General features: G+C 44.4%; 2 protein-coding genes across 2 annotated transcripts; both read right to left on the bottom strand.

The window, feature by feature from the left end:
- Positions 1 to 5,409: 5,409 nt before the first annotated feature.
- On the bottom strand, positions 5,410 to 19,141 carry LOC101172363 (prolyl 4-hydroxylase subunit alpha-1). Its single transcript, XM_023949095.1, has 15 exons — positions 18,897 to 19,141; positions 18,226 to 18,311; positions 16,948 to 17,044; positions 16,688 to 16,839; positions 16,310 to 16,447; positions 15,968 to 16,216; positions 13,197 to 13,378; positions 12,950 to 13,126; positions 11,477 to 11,547; positions 8,321 to 8,420; positions 7,459 to 7,512; positions 7,288 to 7,353; positions 7,144 to 7,212; positions 6,302 to 6,398; positions 5,410 to 6,076 (listed from the first exon to the last, which is right to left on the bottom strand). The coding sequence occupies exons 2-15, from the start codon at positions 18,296 to 18,298 to the stop codon at positions 6,006 to 6,008; spliced, it is 1,596 nt and encodes a 531-aa protein (XP_023804863.1). The 5' UTR covers positions 18,299 to 18,311; positions 18,897 to 19,141; the 3' UTR covers positions 5,410 to 6,005.
- Positions 19,142 to 19,678: 537 nt separating this feature from the next.
- On the bottom strand, positions 19,679 to 22,056 carry LOC101159951 (cytochrome c oxidase assembly protein COX11, mitochondrial). The gene is made up of 5 exons (XM_004080744.3): positions 21,956 to 22,056; positions 20,658 to 20,960; positions 20,435 to 20,590; positions 20,242 to 20,367; positions 19,679 to 20,178 (listed from the first exon to the last, which is right to left on the bottom strand). Exons 2-5 carry the CDS (start codon positions 20,940 to 20,942, stop codon positions 19,990 to 19,992), a joined length of 756 nt encoding a protein of 251 aa, XP_004080792.1. The 5' UTR covers positions 20,943 to 20,960; positions 21,956 to 22,056; the 3' UTR covers positions 19,679 to 19,989.
- Between the last annotated feature and the right edge of the window lie 527 nt (positions 22,057 to 22,583).

Below are 22,583 nucleotides of genomic sequence, written 5' to 3' on the forward strand. Positions count from 1 at the left end.
GCTCCATCTCCAACATCCTTCTACCAATAAATCCACTATCCCTCCTCTGAACATGTCCAAACCATCTCAGTCTGGCTTCTCTGACTTTGTCGCTAACACAGGCAACATGAGCCGTCCCTCTGATGTACTCGTTCCTTATCCTGTCTAACCTGGTCACTCCTAAGGAGAACCTCAACATCTTCATCTCCGCTACCTCCATCTCAGCCTCTTGTCTCTGTCTCACTGCTACCGTCTCTAACCCATAGAGCAGAGCTGGTCTCACCACTGTCTTGTACACCTTTCCTTTGAGTCTTGCTGACACTCTTCTGTCACACAACACTCCTGACACTTTCCTCCACCCGCTCCAACCTGCCTGCACTCGCCTCTTCACCTCTTTTCCACACTCCCCATCACACTGAACTGTTGACCCCATGTACTTAAACTCCTGCACCTTCTTCACCTCAGCCCCCTGTAACCTAACGCTTCTACCTTGATCCCTCTCGTTCAGACACATGTATTCTGTCTTACTACGACTGACCTTCATGCCTCTTCTTTCCAGAGCAAACCTCCACCTCTCTAGCTGTTCCTCCACCTGCTCTCTACTCTCACTGCAAATTACAATGTCATCCGCAAACATCATTGTCCAGGGAGATTCCTGTCTTACCTCGTCTGTCAGCCTGTCCATCAGCATAGCAAACAAAAAAGGACTCAAAGCTGATCCTTGGTGTAGTCCCACCTCCACCTTGAACTCCTCTGTCTGACCTACAGCACATCTCACCACCGTCATACTTCTCTCATACATGTCCTGAACTACTCTGACATACTTCTCTGCCACTCCAGACGACCTCATACAGTACCACAGCTCCTCCCTCGGCACCCTGTCATACGCCTTCTCTAAATCTACGAACACACAATGCAGCTCCTTCTGACCATCTCTGTACTTTTCCATCAACATTCTCAAAGCAAAAATGGCATCAGTGGTGCTCTTACGGGGCATGAAACCATACTGCTGCTCACAGATCTCCACCTTCTTCCTAAGCCTGGCTTCCACTACTCTTTCCCACAGCTTCATTGTGTGGCTCATCAACTTTATTCCTCTATAGTTGCTGCAGTTCTGCGTGTCACCCTTGTTCTTAAAGATCGGGACCAGAACGCTTCTCCTCCATCCCTCAGGCATCTTCTCACTCTCTAGAATCCTATTGAACAACCTTGTTAGAAATTCCACTGCTGTCTCTCCTAAGCACTTCCATACCTCCACAGGTACGTCATCAGGACCAACGGCCTTTCCGCTCTTCATCCTTTTCAGAGCCTTCCTAACCTCATCCTTTCCAATCTCTGCTACTTCCTGCTCCACAACAACCACATCTTCCTCCCTTCTTTCCCTGTCATTTTCTAAGTTCATCAGCTCCTCAAAATACTCCTTCCATCTTTTCTGTACACTCTCCTGGGTTGTTAGCACCTTTCCATCTCTGTCCTTAATCACCCTTATCTGTAGCACGTCCTTCCCATCTCTGTCTCTCTGTCTGGCTAGCCTGTACAAGTCCTTCTCTCCTTCCTTTGTGTCTAACCTGTCATATAGCTCATCGTAAGCTTTCTGTTTGGCCTTTGCCACCTCTCTCTTCACTCTACGCTGCGCTTCCTTGTACTCCTGTCTACCTTCCTCAGTCCTTTCTACATCCCACTTCCTTTTAGCCAACCTCTTCCTCTGGACGCATTCCTGTACTTCCTCATTCCACCACCAAGTGTCTTTACCGTCTTTCCTCTTTCCAGATGACACACCTAGCACCTTCCTACCTGTTTCCCTGATAACCTCTGCTGTAGTTTCCCAGTCATCTGGAAGCTCATCCTGACCACCCAGGACCTGCCTCAACTTCTGCCTAAATTCCTCACAAGTTTCTTCATTCTGTAGCTTCCACCACTTGGTCTTCTTTTCTGTTTTCCCTCTCTTCTTCTTCCTGACCTCCAGAGTCATCTTACACACCACCATGCGGTGCTGTTTGGCTACACTCTCTCCTACCACCACTTTGCAGTCATTAACCTCTCTCAAATGACCTCGTCTACATAGGATGTAGTCCACCTGAGTACTCCTACCTCCACTTCTGTATGTCACTCTATGTTCCTCTTTCTTCTGGAAGTAAGTGTTGACTACAGCCATTTCCATCCTCTTCACAAAGTCCACCACCATCTGTCCCTCCAGATTCCTTTCCTTCACACCAAACCTGCCCATCACCTCCTCATCACCTCTGTTGCCCTCACCAACATGCCCATTAAAGTCTGCTCCAATAACAACTCTCTCTCCTCTGGGAAAACTCTCTATGACCTCATCCAACTCACTCCAGAATCTCTCCTTCACTTCTAACTCACAGCCAACCTGTGGCGCATACCCACTGACTACATTCACCATCACCCCTTCAATTTCTAACTTTAGGCTCATCATCCTGTCTGAGACTCTTTTCACCTCTAGAACACTGTTTACAAACTCCCCCTTCAGAATCACACCTACCCCGTTTCTCTTCCTATCAACACCATGATAGAACAGTTTGTATCCTCCTCCAATACTACGTGCCTTGCTGCCCTTCCACCTTGTCTCCTGCACACACAGTACATCTACCTTCCTTCTCTCCATCATGTCTGCCAGCTCTCTGCCTTTCCCTGTCATTGTACCAACGTTAAGAGTCCCTATTCTCAAACCTATGTTCCTGCCTTTTCCCTTCTCTCTCTGGCCACGGGCCCTTCTGCCTCCCCTCTTTCTTCCACCAACAGTAGTCAAATTTCCACCGACACCCTGTAGGTTAACAGCATCGGTGGCGGTCGTTGTTAACCCGGGCCTCGACCGATCCGGTATGTCTAAAGTGTTGTGGATGATTCGCATGGTTATTTTGGCAATTTTTTACGCCGGATGCCCTTCCTGACGCAACCCTCTCTATTTATCCGGGCTTGGGACCGGCACAGAGGCAACTGGCTTGCAACCCCTGTGGCTAGATGATTGCTCCTAATCATAAATAGACATATCGATTGTCAAATATTTGCTTGAAATGGAGTGGGAACATGTAAACTTATTTATTTCCACCCCTATTATGTTTAACTTTTTTTGTGACCCTTAGTAGTCCGAGGCCTTTTAGTGCATTTTAATTTTAATTTTACAATTTGTTAAAATAATTTATCTCTAAAACATTTCTTGCCATGCTTTATATCGATCTTTTTAGCACAACCCCAGCGTCTTCTTTTTTATTTTTAATAGAAATGTTGATTATAATACACCCTAATTTAAATTATCTGAAAATACAATTAAATTCAAATTTTAAACAAAAACCCTAACCCTATACTCATGTGGGGGGGGGGGGGGGGGTCTGCATCATTCCTACATCACTGTAAACACCCAATGTGATTGACAAACTAACCACTGAGGTCACTGAGGGTTTATATCATTTTTATATAGTTTCCAGTTCTCAACATCATTTTAAAGTTCAAATGTTTTTGGTCCAAATGCAAATTATTTATCAAACAACCAAGATGAACTGCTTATTGATTATCACAAGTGGATATTATTACATAAATCATTTTTATTCACCTGAAAACGCAGAATCAGGCAAACAAATAATCTTTTATAATTGATGTTGGAAAAAAAAAATGTTAGATTTCTGGAAACAACGAGATTCTCTTTTCACATTTTCTATGACTATTGTGCAAAATAAAATAAAAAGGATCTGACACAAGTCGTTTTGCTGCTGGATTCATTGACCGTTTCATTTTTGTGTTTTGAACAGAAAAACAACAATAAAACTTGACCAATAGTTAATAACATTGTTTTTTGAACAAGGTCCTGTGTGCTTCACGTCAGATTCGTCTTCTGCAACCAGAACCATCCAGAACTTCCACAAGGTCGTCCCAGTCTTCTGCAGAGATGTCTCGTGTCTCCATCAAAATGTTGCGTTCTTGTCTGCACACAAACTACAGGAAACGAGAGGGAAAGTCTGTGTACACGACCAAAAAGCACTTGTTCAATCAAGGGAAGCGCACGTTTGTTTAGGAAGTCCCAACAATCCAGGAAACCTTTCAAAAGAATTTGGGGAGTTTTCTTGGAGGAATAGGAAAATAAGAGATTCTTAGATCAATGCGTCCACTTTCCTTCCCATGTGAACATGAGATGGGCACAAATGTCCATAACCAGGTCAGACACAACGTCTCTCCCATCTTTCATCCCTGTCATAATTCTACGAACAAAGTCAGATTTCCCTTTTTCTTTATTCTCCTGAATTGTTTCACTAAATTGTTTTACCTGAAGTGTTCACTTTCTGTGGTGGGGATGGAGGGTATAATATTCTACGTGGGTTTACACCAGGCAGACACTCCTTCAACGTTTGGCTTTTGAGATACAGAGGGTTAGCAACAAATATACAAACACAACCTTCTGTACGTTTACACCACCTGCTTTAACCCTTGTGCATGGACACCAGTGAAGACCAAAAATCATTGAAGAAAAAAGGTTCAGCGCACTGTCTTGTGGGGTCTAGATGACCCCAGACCCAACGTTAACGTGCCCTGGAGAGATAACACATCAATGTAAGGGTGGGGTCACACTACAAGATAGGACAAGGGTCAGCTCAGTTCTTGTGAAGCGTTGCTTCTCTGGATAACAAAAATAATAGATTGTTTTAAATAAAATTATTAGGAGAGGTTGCTAGCTCCAAAGAACCCATGGTGGGATGCCTGCGATGGACCAACGGGCGGGTAGAATTCGTCCAGACCAAAGGCTCCCCCTGGTGGACACATGGCGCACTACCTGGTGGACAGCTGACTGCAGTGAAGGGCATAAGGGTTTTTCTGAGCAGGTCAGGGAAAACAGCAGCAGCTCCCCAACACCAGCAACGATGGGAAGGTGATTAAAATAAACCCTCCCTGACAAATGATTGGACGTTGGAGCAGATGGAAGCAGCAGGCTGACAGGGAACAACAAAGTGGGCGGAGCAGCCCCCAGATCCTGGTAAAACAGGTCACAGCAATGCCAAAGAGAATGATACAGAAAATGAGGGCCAGCAAGTGGTCCCACTCCTATGGAGGGGCTCTGATTGTTTCTATGCAGCTCCAGCAGCACCCAAACAACAGGAGGAGCCAAACTGACAGCACCTGAGCTGCAGGTGAGCTGCAGGTGAGCTGGCGGTGAGGCCCACCCAGCCGGCTACACTGTGAAGATTCAGCGTGAACAGAGATCCTCCGCTAAAATTCCTTCATGCTTTCAGCTGCTTCAACCACTGAGGTTTGAAAACATTTAGCTCCTTCAGAAGATTCTAGTTTTGATGTTCAGGACTTTTGTATTATTTAGCTGCTTTTTATTTATTATTCGCTGCTTTGGTTAATGAAAATGAATACATGAAAAATCTCAAAGTTGAGAACATCAACACACTTCAAAGGAAAAAGATGATAAAGACCTTTGATATTTAGCAAACTTTATTTTTATTATTGACAAATAAAGTGCAAAAACCAAGAATTCCTCTTAAGAAATTTGTCACTTAAAGCCTTTTTTGTTAAAGTTTTTTAGACGTGAGTCTTTCCCTTTAAATACGTACAGTTTATACATTTTATACATTTCATATCCAGTGTTTATCCTTTTTATTTAATTCTTCACATGTTTCAGGTTCAACGATTTATCTCCTGGCTGAACAGTGGGCGGGGCCTGACTAAAAAGGCAGCCCGAGTGATGCTGTGGTTGTCATGGAAACGTATGTATTTAAAGGTGATGCATTTCTGCAGTAACTAACAATAAGTTATGAAAATTGTTTTTGTTTAGTGAAGACCTTTAGACTAAAAACGTGCTGGTTCATCACACGTTTGACTCAGCTCAGGAAAGACCCAAACCCGGTTTAACTTATAAAATCAATAGATGTGGTTCTGGTGGACAAACAGAAAGAAGAGGAGCAGCAGCCAGGTCACTATATCCCTGCTCTTCACACCGTCTGTGGAGATGCAGACACACAGGAAAACATTCAGAGGAGGAAGACTGTCCAGCGAAGGCGGAGTGTCGGTGGTCATTCTGACAGCTGAAGGCCGCAGCGCCTCCTGAACTCCTGTCCCCGTTCATGGATCCATTTGTTGGACACTGCAGGAGGAAGACGAGGACAGGAGCATTTATGTCCTCCAGCTGTTGAAGGATACAACCACATCCATGCTGTTGAGTTAGGGGGGGAAACTCTGGTTAAAAAGCCTTTTTGTCCTACTTCTGGGTTCCTTCTCCCCGTTCTGGATCCTCCGGGTGAAGTCAGAGAGGATCTGTCCGGATTCTGTCTGTGGACTAAACAGACGCTGTGGAGAAACGTGGACTCACCCCACTTGTTCCCGACCAGAACTGGACAGGCTGCATGTCGAGTTCGATAGTCTCCTTCTCCGCTCCGGTGCAGATTGTACCAGAATACCGCCGTCCCCTGGTCACATGACACAAGCATCAGCTTCAAGCGTCGTGTGTCAGGATTCAACTCAACGTGGAAACATTTTTTAATTTTATGTTTTTTCAATTAAAAACCCAAACAAGCAACCATCTCCATCCACTTTTGTTCTTCAAGAAGAATCTGAAATCTCCTAAAGCTGAACCTGAATCATGCACACCTCAGAGACGGAGAGAAACCAACAAGTCAAAGGAAACCAACATGAACTAAAGACGGAAGACTTTGATGATGTGTAATGGAAAAATGTACTTTTTGTATCTTTTTACAAGACCACCATGATGGCTGACATGAGAAAAACGCCGTCACACCTGGAACTTTTTAGACTTTAGGCTTAAGTGAGGTGACATCGACATCAGTCTGCTCCAGGTTCACAACAATGTGAAAAAAGAAAAACGCAGAAATGCAATTTTAAGGTCAATTTTCTTCATACAGTGTTTTTGATTTTCCTCAAACTGGGTCTATAAAGATATATAATTTATAATCTACAAAAACTCTTATTAACAGACTTTTCATCTGAATCTGATTTCTGCTGAAGCCAGATTGAAATTCATCAAAAAGATTCTCCGTATGTGCATGTTGAAAGTGAAACCAGTTTGGGGGGATTTGGTGATGTACGGACGGCGCCAACCATTTCAAAACACAGATTCTCTGGTTGAAGCCAGAGAATGACCGAATCTAACCAAAGCATGGTCCTTTAAACAGGTCTGCTCTCTGACTTACACACCTTTTTGGGCCAAACAACAGCACCAATGTCCGTGAAGACAGTGTTGCCCCCCGCCTGCACGTCGCTCATCTGCATCAGGAAGGAGGACAGCATCAGCGGACGATCATACAGGAAGTGACAACACCAACACAGGAGATCACTGACGTAGAGCAGCCAGGTGGCAATTCGGTTCCCGGTGCCCAACTCCTCAAACGCATCCGCCTCGTCTTTCTGCCAAAGACAGGAAGTTCTTGTGGACTTTTACCAAAGACAAACAGTTATGAAGGCCGGGCTCCGGCTTTGTCCTGCTCTCTTTCACAGAACCACAGCACTTACCCGTCCAAAGTCAAAATGAGGCTCATACTGGCCCCCGACGCCATAGTTCGCCACCTACACCAAAAACACGAAAACAACAAGTGTTCACCACATACATTCTCTTTTTAGCTTCAAAATGAAAGCAGAAACGTCTTAAAAGGGCATCAAACTTGACTTCAGAGACCTTAAGCACTCTGGAGCAGCCACATCACTATTTATATGCAGTAAAGTCTGAACCAGGACGTAAACTCATCTTTTTAGTTGAATGTTTTAAAGCTTCAACCTTTTCTCCATGACACAAAAAATCTCCTTTAAACTTGGATTTTTCTTGAGTTATCCATGAAACGGACATTTGTGTTAAAGTCAAGCATTAAAGTTTGTCTTGACATCTTTATGAACGTCTTCCACTGCTATGTTATTGTTGGCTGCAGTGTCAGTAAAGCCCAGGAAAAAGCATTTGTCCTGCAGGCGTGGAAAGGGCCTGACTTGGCAAGTAAGTATGGAGTGATATTTATGAAAATATTAAATATTTGCTTTCTATTTTTTTGCTTTCATGGAATATTTTTGCGTTTACAAAACAAATATTTTTGCATGTGTTGTGTGTCATCTCGCTTTTTTCCTATCTTGATTTGTCTCACTAAACTGACACATGTGAGCAAAATCAAAGATAAGAAAAAAGCGAGACGACACACAACGAATGCGAAAACATTTGTTTTGCAAACGCAAAAATACTTCATGAAAGCAAAAATAAAAATTTGAAAGCAAGAAAAAAAAAGTTTGGAATAAAAAAAGAAAAAATTATATTCCACATTTTCCTTTGCGACTTAGAAAGTTTTGTGTGCAACGTGGTGGCATAAACATCCCTCCATAGGTAAGCAGTCACCTGCAGGTCTTCGGCCGTACTGACGTCCAGGCCTGTGATGTCCTCAATCCTCTGGTTGATCCTGTCCACTATGGGATGCTCATGCGATCCGAGCCAGGCGCTGGGAGAGAAGGACAGAGGGAGAGCTGCTGCTGGAGACGAATCTGTTCACCCGCATGCTGCTGCTGATTATTTAGAACCACGCAGCTATGTTAGCTCTAAAATCCTCCTAAAAGCCGGGGAAAGATGCAGAAGCAATGTGGGAAAGTCTTCAGTGGTTTCTCTCTCTTCATCTTTTCAGCATTTTGCTCCCAGTTTATGAAACAGTCTGCCTGAGCATCGAGGGGCGTGTGAGAGTGTGGATATTGACAAAAAAAAGCTCAAAACCCACTTATATAATTTGCCTTTCATTAAAAATTAAGAATCATTCATTCTAGTATTTCATACTTTTAAATGTTTAGGTTTAAACATTTAAAACCCGTCTGGGTGGGGCTGTTGTCCCACCTGGGGACCCGGCTCATTGCTTGAAGTGTCTCTATCCTGCCGTTCAGAACAAACTATATCCATCCATAGGATATTATCTTTGGTACGCTAAAGAACGATTTTTAAAAAAGACATAGGAGTTATTTTTGAAGCTCCTTTTCCTACCCGGAAGTAAGACGACTCAATCTCTGAGGCTCCGCCTTTCTCTCCTTGTGGGTTCCGCCCATTTCATGCTGTCAACCTAGAGCCGCCCTCGGGAGCGTGTCTGCGTTTCGCCCATGGAAACAACCAACAAAGATGGATGTGCGTATGGTGCATATTAACGTTTTGCAGATCACCGCTGTCTCCACAGAGAAAGGGTGTGTGTGTGTTAGCCTGGGGGCGGAGCTAGAAGAGCACAGACTCTTCCTGGAAGGGGCTGTTCCTCACTTATCTATACCACACTGGCTGTTTCCGTATTCCCCCCCTGACCCCTAACTACAAAAAAACTATAGTGTGGCACTATGCAGTGCCCTGGATTTTAAAAGCACTTCGGACACCATGCTCACACATGACGTCATTGATTTCACAAAGTTAAAATCTCGTTTTAGGATGACGATCTATGAATCCACTCAATTTGGGCAAAAATTCTTCCGCTGCAATGCATTGTGGTCCGTATTTACCGATCTAGTGAGCATCGATAAACACTGGTTTTTTGCAGAGACTTCTGAGAAATTTCTAGGGAACTCGATTTTGGAATTGTAGATTCGGACAGCACTAGAAAATGGTGAACGCTCTAGTCTATATAGTGCACTGTATAGTGAGTAGTGAAGGCATTCAGACACAACATATGTGTGAATCTGCTCGTTTTGGAGGATGGGGAGGGGCTGGTGCTCTGAGCACAGGGTTTTAGAGGAATGCTCAGAAATGCGTGAATGGATTAAAATAGTTCTATGGGTTTTTTTTGACCATCCACCTTACTCCGCTTGTCTGGGACCGGGTCGCAGGGCAGCAGTCTAAGCAGAGATGCCCAGACTTCCCTCGCCCCAGCCACTTCCTCCCGCTCCATTGGCGGGACCATGAGGCGTTCCCAGGCCAGCTGACAGACATGGTCTCTCTAGCGTGTCCTGGGTCTTCCCCGGGGCCTCCACCCAGTGGGACATGCCCGGAACACCTCTCCAGGTAGGAGTCCAGGAGAAATCCGGACTAGATGCCCGAGCCACCTCAACTGCCTCCTTTCGATGTGGAGGAGAAGCGGTTCTACTCCGAGCATCTCACCCTATCTCTAAGGGAGCGCCCCGCCACCCTACGGAGGAAGCTCATTTCACCCGCTTTTATTCCTGGTTCTTTGGGTTCTTTGGGTCATGACCCAGAGCTCATGACCATAGGTGAGTGTTAGAACAAAGATCGACCGGTAAATTGAGAGCTTTGCTTTTTGTCTTAGCTCTCTCTTCTTCACAACGGACCGATACAACGACCGCATAAACTACGAACGCCGCTCTGATCCGCCTGTCAATCTCACGCTCCAGTCTTCCCTCACTCATGAACATATATATTCATGAGTGAGATATTTAAACTCCTCCAACCTGGGGCAGGGACACTCCACCCACCCAGAGATGGTAAACTACCTTCTCCGGTCAAGAACTATGGCCTCAGATTTAGCGGTGCTGACCCTCATCCCAGCCGCTTCACACTCGGCTGCAAACCGCCTCAATGTTTTTGTTGTTGTTTTTTGTGAGGAGTTAAAATCATAAAACACTTGAAAGCTCAAAAAGAGGATTTTGCATGGAGGAGGCCCTTTAACTGTGATGATGCTGGGCATCCACTCAAGGAAGAGAATTCAGCCATTGCCGTGTTCACCACCAACTTCATTGGCGTTTCTGTTCAGTGTCTTCTCTCATGTTTTATGGATTCATGGGGAGGTTTGAGGTAGTCTCTTTTTAGGTTTTACTATTTTAACATATTAATATTTAATTATTAGGATAATCTCTAAACGTTTTAAATAATTAGGGTTACTTTGTTAGTATTTGAATAAGATTTATGATTCATGGCTGAAAAGCTCCTCTAACTGTAAAGTTTGAGTCACATGCCCCTTAAAGGGGCGTCAGGGCTGTCCAGGCCTGAGGAGCGGTCAGCTCAGGTGTGTCTTACAGTTCACCTGCGGCCACCTAAAGAGACATCATGAATAGAACATACCATGGTCATGCGTGTATCGTGAGGTATTTGTGAGGACCATGCACAACCTCATGAAGTACGGCTGATGCCTTCATTTGGTGCCCTTGTGCCACCCTCTACTTGCTGGCAAGGTGCGGGTTCCAACTCCTTACTACTCCTTAATGACCGTGCACAGATCCTGCATGACCGGGGTGTGCGTGCGCTATGGAAGTGCACGTAGGATGTCCACACAAACAAGTCTTCACCTATGGAGACCAAACAAGCCAGAAGCAACTTAAAGGTTGGGTGTCCTCCCCACAGACACTTTGACATGGAACTGTGGTAGCCAGAAATCCAACCAACAACCATTCAGGGAGACGACAGCCCCCCCTTGAGCCACAGTTGTGGTGCATGCTCAGACTTTAGGCGGGACTTTAACCTTTTTACTCTGCAGCTTCTAGGTGTGTGAACCCGAGACGACACAAACTGCTTCTGCATTTTTCCCACCGAGCTCCTGCCGTTGGTGCAGCACAAACCGACATGCAGCTCAGTGCCCCTTACCTCTTGGAGACTCTGTACTGCGCCGTGGTCAGTTTTCCTGTCTGAGGGTCATGCACCGTGGCTCGTCTGAGCTAAGTCAGCATTAAGTTACACAAAGACAAGGAAAGAGGAAGAGGAAAGTCACTGAAGCTGCAGCAATGCTGCAGGCAGGAAGGCAGTAGGAAGGAGCCATCGCTGCTCCAGGAATCAAACAGGTCTTTCTGTTAATTCTAGATGATGAGAAGGTCAAGAGAAGCAGAGGTTCAGATTCTCAGTTATGCAGCTGAACTCCTGCACCAGCCAGAGTAGGAAAGGAAACATCAAGGGGGATAATCAGGCTGGTTGCCCTGCTGCCCCCACGAAAGCTTAATGAGAGTTCAGATCAGACTGTGTGGAACAGTTTGGTCAGAAACCTTCATTCCTAGCAAAAGCAGAACATGTCCCACTTGCTCCTGTGACCTTTTCAGCTGACTGAACTATGATCCCTTCATTTCAGAACTACTTCTAAAACACGAGCAGAAAACCAGCTTAGATTTTTATTCTTGCCAGATTATTGGTTGGGAGTTAGTGTACTTACAGTAGCGGTGTCCGTCTGCTTTTACGTGTTGTGAAAACACTTTTAACGGTGCTAACGTGTAGCGTGTTACAAACGAGCTCTAGAGTGAACTCAGTTCATAAAGTCTGACAGATGGACTTCTCTCTGACTCTTTTGGTTCACTTGATCCGTCCTGAAGTTCTATGTGACGCATAAATGTCAAAACATGTATATAACTTAAAAATAGACCATTCATTAAAGGTGCGCCTTTAAATCTGGTGCGGAACAAAAATGATGGGTATTCCTGTAGATATCACTATTTTCATTCCCCTTCCGTGTTCCTTGTGTGCATGACGGTTACATGTCATGAGGAAACAAATGGACTTCTGGGTATGTGAATGAAAAGGAAGCAGCGGTCCTCTTCACCCCGTCGTGTCTCTGAGCTCCTTATTTTAGATGTAAACTCTGCATTACCCACTCAGAACCAAGCAAAGCCGGCTAAACTAACAATCATTTCATTTGGAATCGCCAAAAGGTTCAGAATTTCTTTGCTTTTTAAAACCCTTCCAGAAATACAGCTTCACAAACTGCTCAACATCTTTCAGCTTTGAGCATGGCTGCAATAAACAGACAACTTTGGTGTTTTTTCCTCGTTGATTTTTAACCTTTTCTCATATATTTACTTGTTTTAAAGCTGAAGCCAATGACTTTTAAAGTCACAGGCTAAATAGTCTCATAATTTTGCAGTTTTTGCATTTTTTAGGACTTTAAAGTCGTAATATAAAAAAATCTGTTTGTTAACTGGCCCTTTGTAATGAAGTGTCAAACATTGTCACCTAAATGCTTTTGTTTCATCAAACCCCTCCCAGGAGTGATTGAAATGCTGGATGGACTGGACCAGAGCTCAAACTGACGCAGACACAGCTGGACATCAGAGGATCATCAGCAGATGGACTTACTCTAGGTTTGGCGAGCTCCTTCACCGTCTCCATCTCTTTTTCTGACGCAACGTCATGGTATCGAACAATGTACGGACTGTCCCACTCGTCCTCCTGCTTCACTGGGCCGATCAGGTAGTTCGGATGTCCGTGGTTGTTGAAGTAACGGCAGAAGAGGCGGCTAAGCCTGCGAGGAGTCTGACAGAGAGCGAAGAGTGGAGCTTTTCTGACAGCAAGAGGGATTTGAACCACGGTTTTGTGAACTCACCATCAGGGCACCTTGGCCACGACAGAGCTGCTCGTACTTCCTCCTCTCTAGTAAGTATTCGTCGTCAGCTTGAGCCCCCTTCTGATCCTCCTCGCTCTCGTTCATCTGGACCGCCTTCTTTTGCTTGGACAGCTGGTACTCAAAATACTTCAGGTTGCCATTAGCTCGCTGGTGAGTTGGGTCTAACTGGGCCAAACCAGAACTTCTGGTTACTTTGAGACACTTTCCACAACAGTAGATTGCTCCATCAGGCCTGAAATGTACTAGCTGCAGTTTTTATAAAACTCAGTTCACTTTGACTAAAGAGGGCGCTCTACACAAAGGTTTAGTCATGTCTGTCCTCCAATGTTTAGGTTTGTATGAACATGACACCGAGAGAAGAAAAAGAATGTACCCTCCAATTATTGTATTTTTCAGACTGTAAGTTGTTTGGAGCAAGAAAATTCATGACGAAACAGAAAAAAAATCATGTATAGGTCCCAAGTGCAACGCTTCTGAACAACTCCACCAAGCCCAGGATAATGCTGTGTTCACACCAAACACAATTCATGTGTCAAATTTGATGCTCGTCCAAAAATGTGTTCATAAATTTGAGTGGAGGAGGAACTGTTTTAAAGTGTTTAGCCTCGTCGCTGTCACACGTCAGAACTCAGCAGCCGGGTCTGCAACCCTGGCGCACAGTTTCTGGATGCCACACAGCTGGCTTTCATTTGCAGTCACTCACAGTATGCTATATAATCACTGCACTGAGCCTCACTCAGTGCAAAGTATTGCCACTCTGCCTGCATTACCCAGCGGTCTATCCAGACCTGATCTTCTCATTTCCTGACCCGACCTGGATCCTGACTACCCCTGTCTCTCCTCTGATGATCTCATGCCTGTTATTGACCCCTTCCTGTCTGACCCTGTTTCAGCTTTATGGACTTTTAGCTGAGCTGATAAACCTGCTGCATCTGGAACCAGCCGCCTGCCTGTTCTGTGACAACATGGAAGCATTGACTTTACGTCTATAACACGGTGCATAAAAGACACGGGCCATGTTTAGAGATCAAGTTGATTTATTTTGAAGAACTCTACAAAAACATCAGTGATCGCGTCTCCCTGTCTGGGATCTGTGACTCTCCTCTCCCACCGCTCCGTCTACTACAGGAGCTGCGTCTGAATGGCGGCTGCTTTCAGTGCTACTTGATAAGGTGAGAACAATCAGATTCTCCTCTATGGCTACGTATGAATTTCCACCCTACTCCCTGACTCAGTGGCGGCCCGTTCATTACACACCTGGACCTTCAGTAGTGCTACGTCTGAAATTCAAAATAACCACATACATTTAGAATATTATTAATGATATTTGTCATTTCCTTACTTTTAAAGTAAATTCTATAGTGATTATATCTTTGCACTGTTATGTATTGTGATTTTAATGCATTTTCCTGTTTTGTGAAGCACTTTGAATTGCTTTGTGTACACTAATAAACGTGCTTCGCCTTCATCCTAGACGGCAGTCAGTGCCCTCATGTTGGCACAACATTTCCAGGAGGCATCAGGAGAGCTAAGCTCAGTGTGCCGCTGTCCAACTTGTGCTCTGTTAATATTCTCCAAAAGTCTGGCACTGAAGGGGAGGGTCTCCCTGAACTAAAGAAATTGTCTGACATTCTCAGAAACAGAAAAACTTCCATTCCAAAGGGTGGTGAGATCATGGCCTGAAGCGCATTGAGAGCCTGAACCCGTCCAGGAAAACCTCCCGTTGACGCAACAACCGGTCTCCCCCCATCGACTCTGCTCTCTCTGTAACTGGTGCAGAGCATGAAGGAAAGACTGTTCACAGCAACAGTCAACAGAGCTCTAAGTAGCGTGACAGCTGACCGCAACAGCCTAATCAATCAAACGGCAGTCCTTCACCCAGACAACTGGGATCAAGACAATCCTCGATTTGGAGAAGAGGAAGTCGGATCTTTGTGTGAACAACATGAATGAGCTTCTTGTTGAGTTCAAGGCTAGAGGATGGAGAAGCCCTCCCCTCAATCAAATACACTATTTTTTGCAGTGGACACTCTCTCAGCCAGTAATGCAGACTGGAAAAGAGGGTTTAGCACAATAAATGACATGACTGATCTCAGAGGCACCATGACGACAAAAAGGGCCTCGAACCTCCTGTTCATCACAGAACTCCCAATGCCACACGTCAAACCCCGGCTAGAAAACGGCGGGAAACCAGCGCACACAACAAGCAGCACGGCACGCGGTTCCCCTAGAACTGACCGGGAACATTACCGGCCTCCTTCAGCTAACTAAGCATCAGTTCAGATGTTCACATTTTTCATGTTCAATTCAAAAATATTTACACAAAAACGGCTCATCTATACATGTCAAAATTTAATATTAACTACAATTTTTTTGCTTTTGAAAAATATATTTGGAAATAATTTTTCATAGTACCAGGATGAGAAATAATCTACTTTCAGCCCCTGGTTACCACAGATTAACTGTTTGTAATAGACGGGGAGTTTTTGTCCGTTTACGAAGTGACAACGTCGATAAAGAAAATCATAATGCTCTATTTTCCTTTATGAGAGAAAATTAAAGTTTACTGGTTTAACAATCAAGGAAAGCTGGAAGCAACTATGAAGCTCCAGTCAGTCTTGCTTTTTATACGAGACCCTCACTGTAGAAAAACCAAGAACGAGTCTTTTTTTAAAAATATACAGTTTATATGAATGGTTTGGTATTTTGAGCGTCATTCTCACACAAGAAACGTGTTTAGCTGAACCCACCGAGCTCCAGAAGCCGCTTGGTGAAGTCCAGCGCTGCCTGTAGCTCCCCCTGCTGGTAGACGGAGTAACTCAGGTAGTCTAGCACGGTGGCTGTGTCCACGGTGCTGGACGCCTCCCCCTGCTCCAGCTGCCTCAGAGCCTGAGTCATCCACAGCTTTGTGTGGAAGTAATCAGCCTCCGAGTACGCCACCTTTCCCAGGTCGTAGCAGTCATCTGCCGTCAGGACACTGCGCGGTAAAGCGTCTGAGCCTGAGGAGACAAGGGTGTAAATAAACCTTTAAAAAAAAAGAAAATCATGTGAAAACACAGAATTTGGCTGAAGTTCTGTCAGATTCTGCAGACCCGGCAGCTGTCCACTGGAGATGATGCTGGTCTCCAGCTGATAGGTGTCCTGCAGCCTCATCAGAGCTTTGGCCGCCCCCGCCTGGTCTTCGTCGTTGGGGAAGAACTGCCTCTGGATGGTGAGGTTGGCGATGAAAGCTGAAACAGCGCAGATGAAGAGGAGTGGCTGCAACAGCGTACAAACAAAGAGTGGAAGCTGCTGTCCAACGTTTGCGTCTTTCTCTTACGGCACATTTGGTCTGAAGTTAAAAAAAAAGAAGCTCCTTCAGCTGCAGATGGAAGCTTCTGTGGGTCAAAAAGACTTCTGGGAAAGATTCTCTGCACATGTGTGTGTGTGTGTGTGGGGGGGGGGGGGGGGGGGGGGGCTGGAATACGCACCATCTGACATGTCCGTCAGCACCAGATTCTCAAGCTCCGCCCACTCCGTGTTGAGTCTTTTCACCAGTTTGAAGGCATTCACAGGGTGACCGAGGAAACCCTCCGCATCCTCCGAGGACGCAGCTGAGAGGACGTCCAGTCGCTCCGCCCACCTGAATGTGAGCACACACACACACACACACACACACACACACACACACACGCACAGGTACGTGGCACTTTGTGCAGAGATTTGGTGTTTCCTGGCTGAGGCGTCTCACTGTTTAATGCGCCGCAGCTTTTGCTCCTCTGCAGAGATGTAGTCCTTCAGTGAGGAAAGCAGGTCCTTCTCCATGATCAGCAGGTCCGTCATCTGACCTGCAGGGCAGCAGGACTGAATTCATTAGAGACAACAAGATTATTTTAAGTTGAACACACTTTTTTTCTCTACATTTTATAAAAGTCTCTTTTGGAAAACAATCCTCAGCCTCTTGCCCCTCTAGGCATTCTGGGTAGTCATTATTTGCTACTGAAGCAGATTTGTTGAGATAAGAGACACGATTTATGAAACTAAAAATAATTAAGTTGGTTAGTTAATAATTTAAGTTAGCTATTATTGAATATAAATCATATTACAGCCATGGGTTGTGATTAATCACAGAAAATTATGCATTTAAAATGATCATAGCTGCCCAGCACTGGTATTAATTTTAATTTTGATTGAATTGATTTCTGTGGTGTCAGTTGCAGATGTTTGTCTGTTCTTTTACACCGCTGCACTGTACTGAATGTCACTTTGCTGCTGTGCAGACAAAAGAATTGCCCCATCCTGGGATAAATAAAGTCTAATCTCGTCTTGTCTTGACAACAGCATATGAAAGTTCCTTTCAAAATAAAATACCCCCTGTTTCAAATGAGATGCTCCTGATGTGGCAGATTTACTTGACTTAAAAATGCAAGAATAAAGACAAACGTGGCATTTTCTATTATTGTGATTTTGCTCATCCTTTCTCTCATTTTATAATTATAAGAATATTAGGTATGAAATTTAAAAAATCTATACATGTAAATGCAATTGCACACTTTAAGAAGCAAATGTTGAATATATTCTCCATGATTATTCTAATAGCAAACCACCACAAAGTGAAGGAACAAAGAGAAATTAAATCAAACTACAAAACAATAACTTCTTCTAATCGCTAACATTTTTCTTCAAAGCCAAAGAGCCACTGGAGGAAAACATCACTAAACATTTCAGACAAATTATTCATTAATAGTCCAGATGAGATGGGAACAAAGAAATTACATTGAAATTTGCTTTTGTGTGGGTATATTTAAGACTTTTTACTCGATCCTATCCAACACTTTCTTACTGCAGCACACTCAGGGAAAACGAAGACCTCTGAACTCTGAACATGGATGTCCCCCCCCCCTCTGAGGGGTGTGGTCATTAAAGACGCTTCTTTCTGGAAGGGTTTAGCTTCCATTTACGATATTCACTTCTTGCAAAAGTTCTCTGTCCCGCTCAGGAGGAAGACTGAAGGAGAGGATGGACTCACCGATGGAGGTGAAGAGGTCGCTCTGAGCGGGGGAGGGGAAGAGGAGAAGGTGGATGAAGCAGCAGAGAAGCATCCTCCTCTTCTTCCTGGGCAGATTGGAAGGAAACAACAGACAAAACATTTTTGTGCACAAAGAAAAAGACAAACAAGCAGAGCACTGATCCGCTAAAACAAACGTTTTAAATATTTGTGATAGAAATGTGTCTTGAATACATATTGTTTCTGTTATGATAACTCATGGTAAAAGTCCACAGAGTTTCCCATTTCTGTTATTACTAAAGATCCAGTCTATTCCTAAAACCCAGAAAAGGCCAAATAGTTAATCCTCCTTTATTTACAAAGCATGGTGTGCTGAAAAAAAGTTGTTTAATTAATTTAGGAAAAGAAAAAGTATGAATGAGGATTAGTATTAGTCTTTATTGGGTTTTTTGTTTTGTTTATTTATTGCTTAGTTATGGATTTTTTTCTGTTTAGTTTTACATAAAGTTTTATTTTGAATTTCATGGGGGCGTGGCCACGTAAACAAACCCAGGCACGTCATGCCAGAGCCAGGAAACGTATGGATCACCTGTTATTTAATCAGTAACAACGAAAACCTTGGAACGTTTTTTTGTTCATTTTGTTTTAATTGTCGGAATTCTCGTCTTTTAAGCACAAACTTTCAGACAAACCAGCACGCGCCGATGTGAAGCGGGAAGTTCTGCACAGATCCACTAGCGGTGAGTCCACGCGCCTCTTCTGGGCTTCACGGGACCACGGTCAGCTGGACGTTACCATTTAAATCCGGAACCAAAACCAAAGAATTAGCGACAGGGACCACAGAACCAAAACAAACTCTGCACGGTCTTCTTCTTCTTCCTACGCCTGAGCTTCTGCTCCTTCAGCCAGGACGTCGTTTCGCCCCCTGATGGCGCGGAAAGGAACTGCAGGGTCTGTTTTTCTGTTATAGGAAATGCAATTACGATTTAAAAAATAAATTGTGCTGTGGAGACAGATTTGATGTAAAATTTAAATGTTTAAAAAGTTTATTTCAACATCTGTTTTCATGTGACAGAAATCCAATCTAATCTGTTTTAATCAATTTCCAAATGTGAGATAATAAACATGCAGATTTATTCCAGAGCCTGAATATTTGGGTTCTTCACATTTTAACTATTTTTTCTCAACACGTCACAACTGTTGAATCATTAAAATAAAAATATAAAAACATTGTTTCACCTTTCGATGTTTAAACACTGCATTCTTTTAGAACAAAATAGAAAACAACTATAATTTAATTGAAATTCAGTTTATTTTTGTCTTTTTTCATTTTCTTTTTTCAACTTTTTAACACAAACGTTTGTCTAAAATATTTACATTTAAACAAGATGAGTGAAAAGGCAGAAAGAAGTCCATACATCCAAAATCACTGCATCTCCTGTCTTCTTTAATAAATATTTCCCAGTTTTTTTTCTTCTCGTTCATCTTCAGTTGTTTACCTGAAGGTCTGCTGTGTTTACATGTTTACACACAATTTATTAACTTTGATTCAGTTTTCTGCTTAACTCTTGTTTTTAAGTCCATCCCACAAACCGATGTTTGAGGCTCATCCAGGAAGCGTCTGGCTGAGCAGGAAGTCAGTGGTGGTTTCCCTCCATCTTCCAGATGTGAGCCAACCGCTGCAGCACAGCCCCACAGGTGCTGGACAGCCGCCCCTCAGCCATCAGGGTGCCGTCCGGTGGATGTGAGCAGTCTGACCTTCTGCTGGACGTCACTGAACAACGATCAGTTATGACTGTATCCAGGCAGCGGCAACTGTTGCCCTTCCTTGGCCTCAAAGAAGGTGTAGGAGAGGGTGATGGTGTCCACCCGTGCCATTCTAGGATCGTCGTCGAATTCCGGGTCGATGTAGAAGAAGACGGGCATGTCGACCTCCTCGCGAGGGTTCAGCCGCTGCTCCTCGAAGCAGAAGCACTGAGGAAGGACAGGAGTTGGCGGAGGACGTTCTGGAACGTGGAGATCTCAGCTGAGGCTCACCTGGATCTTGTTGAAGTACTGCCCGGCGTCAAAGGGCACCACGTTGTAGGTGGAGATGCCGATGATGGGTTTGTCGGTGGGGTTTTTGGCTCTGTAGAAGGCGAGCGCCGTCTCACCTGGAACTACCTGCAGGAACAGCTTAGTTCAGCGACGGTCGGGGAAACAGGAGGCGCAACGGAGAGCAGCGGCATACATAGATCTCTGTCTGCTGAGGCCTGAAGTTCCACTGGATGCTGGCGTGGGTGTCGGCGTTGAAGGTGACCTTTATGACCCTCTCCCTCACCGGCTTCATCGTCTCCACCTGGTCTGCATTGTGGCCGGCCACCGCCGTGCCGCCGAGTCCGGTTGCCTGTCAGACGAGCGGAGAAGTCAGAATCAGGACGCGTGCGCGCAAACACAGAAGAAGAAAGACGTACCTGACAGTAGAGACGGTAGAGCGGCACTGAGGCGTAGGACAGGCCGATCATCCCAACGCCGGCTGCAGCGATGTACGTCAGCACCGTCCTGTTCCTGTTCCTCCACTCCTCCTCCTGGCTCTTCCTGCTCCTAAAGCGAGCGTCAAGGCGAGACGGAGGCCGCCTTCGCAGCAACAATTCTGTCAGGGGGCGCAGTGCTCTGGGACGGCCGGAGTACAGCGTCCGCACGCATCCCGCCAGCAGGGGGCAGGCTCTGCGGCAGTGCAGCGACGGAGGCAGCAGCATGGATGGCGGTGGTCACACCTGAGGAACAACGGCACAGCTGCTAACTCCACGCAAGCGCTTCTCTGACCCCACAAGGCCCCCACCAAAATGATTCCTCACTTGGAGGGGCCGCCGTTTCCAGTGATCCCACACTGGAGAAGAATTCTGTCATAAGATTTGGACTCTCTGTGTTCACTGCACCAGCTGCTGACATGTTCTGGTCCTCTACATCAGCACCACATCGACTAAAGGCACATTTATGTCAAACATTTCTGATTCAAAATCATCAAAGTCATTTCTCCCTGATCCTGCCGACAGGTGGGAGGAGCCACAACTCAGGTGAGAATTCTTCAGGTGAGTCTTGATCAAGACTAGTTTGGGTTCACAGAACAACAAATCCCTGAAGTGAAGCACAAACTGTGTGTTGAACACAGCAAAATTCCGGTTTAACTTCGTACCAGACAGTATAATTTAAATAGACATGAGAATCACCTTTTGTGTTTACTGATTCATTTCTAAAAAATGTGGTCTTATAGAACTTCATATATAAGAATAATAAATGTCTTGTGTTGAGCGACAGCATGAAAGAAATGCTCCATTTTAGGTGAATTCAGTTTGCTTCAATTCTTTATTCACAAATGAAGAGTTTGGTGCAGAAAAGCATTCTGGGTAGTGTGGTCAAGGAACAGTGCATGATAAGGAAAAGCTGCAGCAGCAGAAGTTCCAGAATTCCCATCAGACCAAGAAGGCAGCACAGGGACTTTAGCACAAAACGGTACGTGACACGTGACCAACACAACCATCTAAAGAGTACGTTTACATTTATGGAGCCCAAAGTCTACAAGCATCTCCTGTAAACTGAAATGATGACATCATCTTTATTTTCCGGGTTACCGGATAACCGTGACTCGGTCGGAAGACAGATTTAAACGTTCCGACTTTGTTGTCGTCTGTGCTTAAAGCTTTCAGAAAGAGGAAAAACCAAAACGCCCAACATTAAACAGAGATTACATGATAAGAACGGAGACTCTAACCTGATGAAAGGGTACACCAAACTTCACCGCAGCGATCTTATGAAATGTGGAGCACCACACAAACACGTCCGTGCACATACAAGGGTCCAAGAAAGGTTCCGTTTTGTAAAGAAACATAAAATACGTATCTTCGTTATTTTAATATTTTTATGTTGTTATTTTGTTTCTTCTATCCTAAATGGAAAAGTTAAAATAAGCTTGTTTTCAAAAATATTTAATTAATTTTAGACATCAAAGAGCATTTCGGTGCAAAAGCCCTTTTAGGGGAAAACTAACAAAACAACAGAACAACAATATTAATGTATGTGTTCTATATTCACTCATAATGACAAATGAACTTTGTGGCTATTTAAAATTAGAACAACAGCAACAAAAAATATTAACAATCTGCAACTAAGTGCAGAATAATATTTTCTCCAGGGAGAAACAATGAAAACAGCATCCATAAATTGTTCTTACAGGCTTTTTATTGACACTTGGACATTAGTGTCAGATCTTTCCCACTTTCCACATGTGCAGCCAAACTAAACTGGCATTTGCTTTCAATGCTCGTGCATAAGGCAGAGAGGCAGGATCAGGCAAGTAGAAGATAAAGGAAACAGTGAGGGCACCGAATCCCCTCTTCAGA

This window comes from Oryzias latipes, chromosome 19 (genome assembly GCF_002234675.1).
Source record: "Oryzias latipes chromosome 19, ASM223467v1".
NCBI lineage: Eukaryota > Metazoa > Chordata > Actinopteri > Beloniformes > Adrianichthyidae > Oryzias > Oryzias latipes.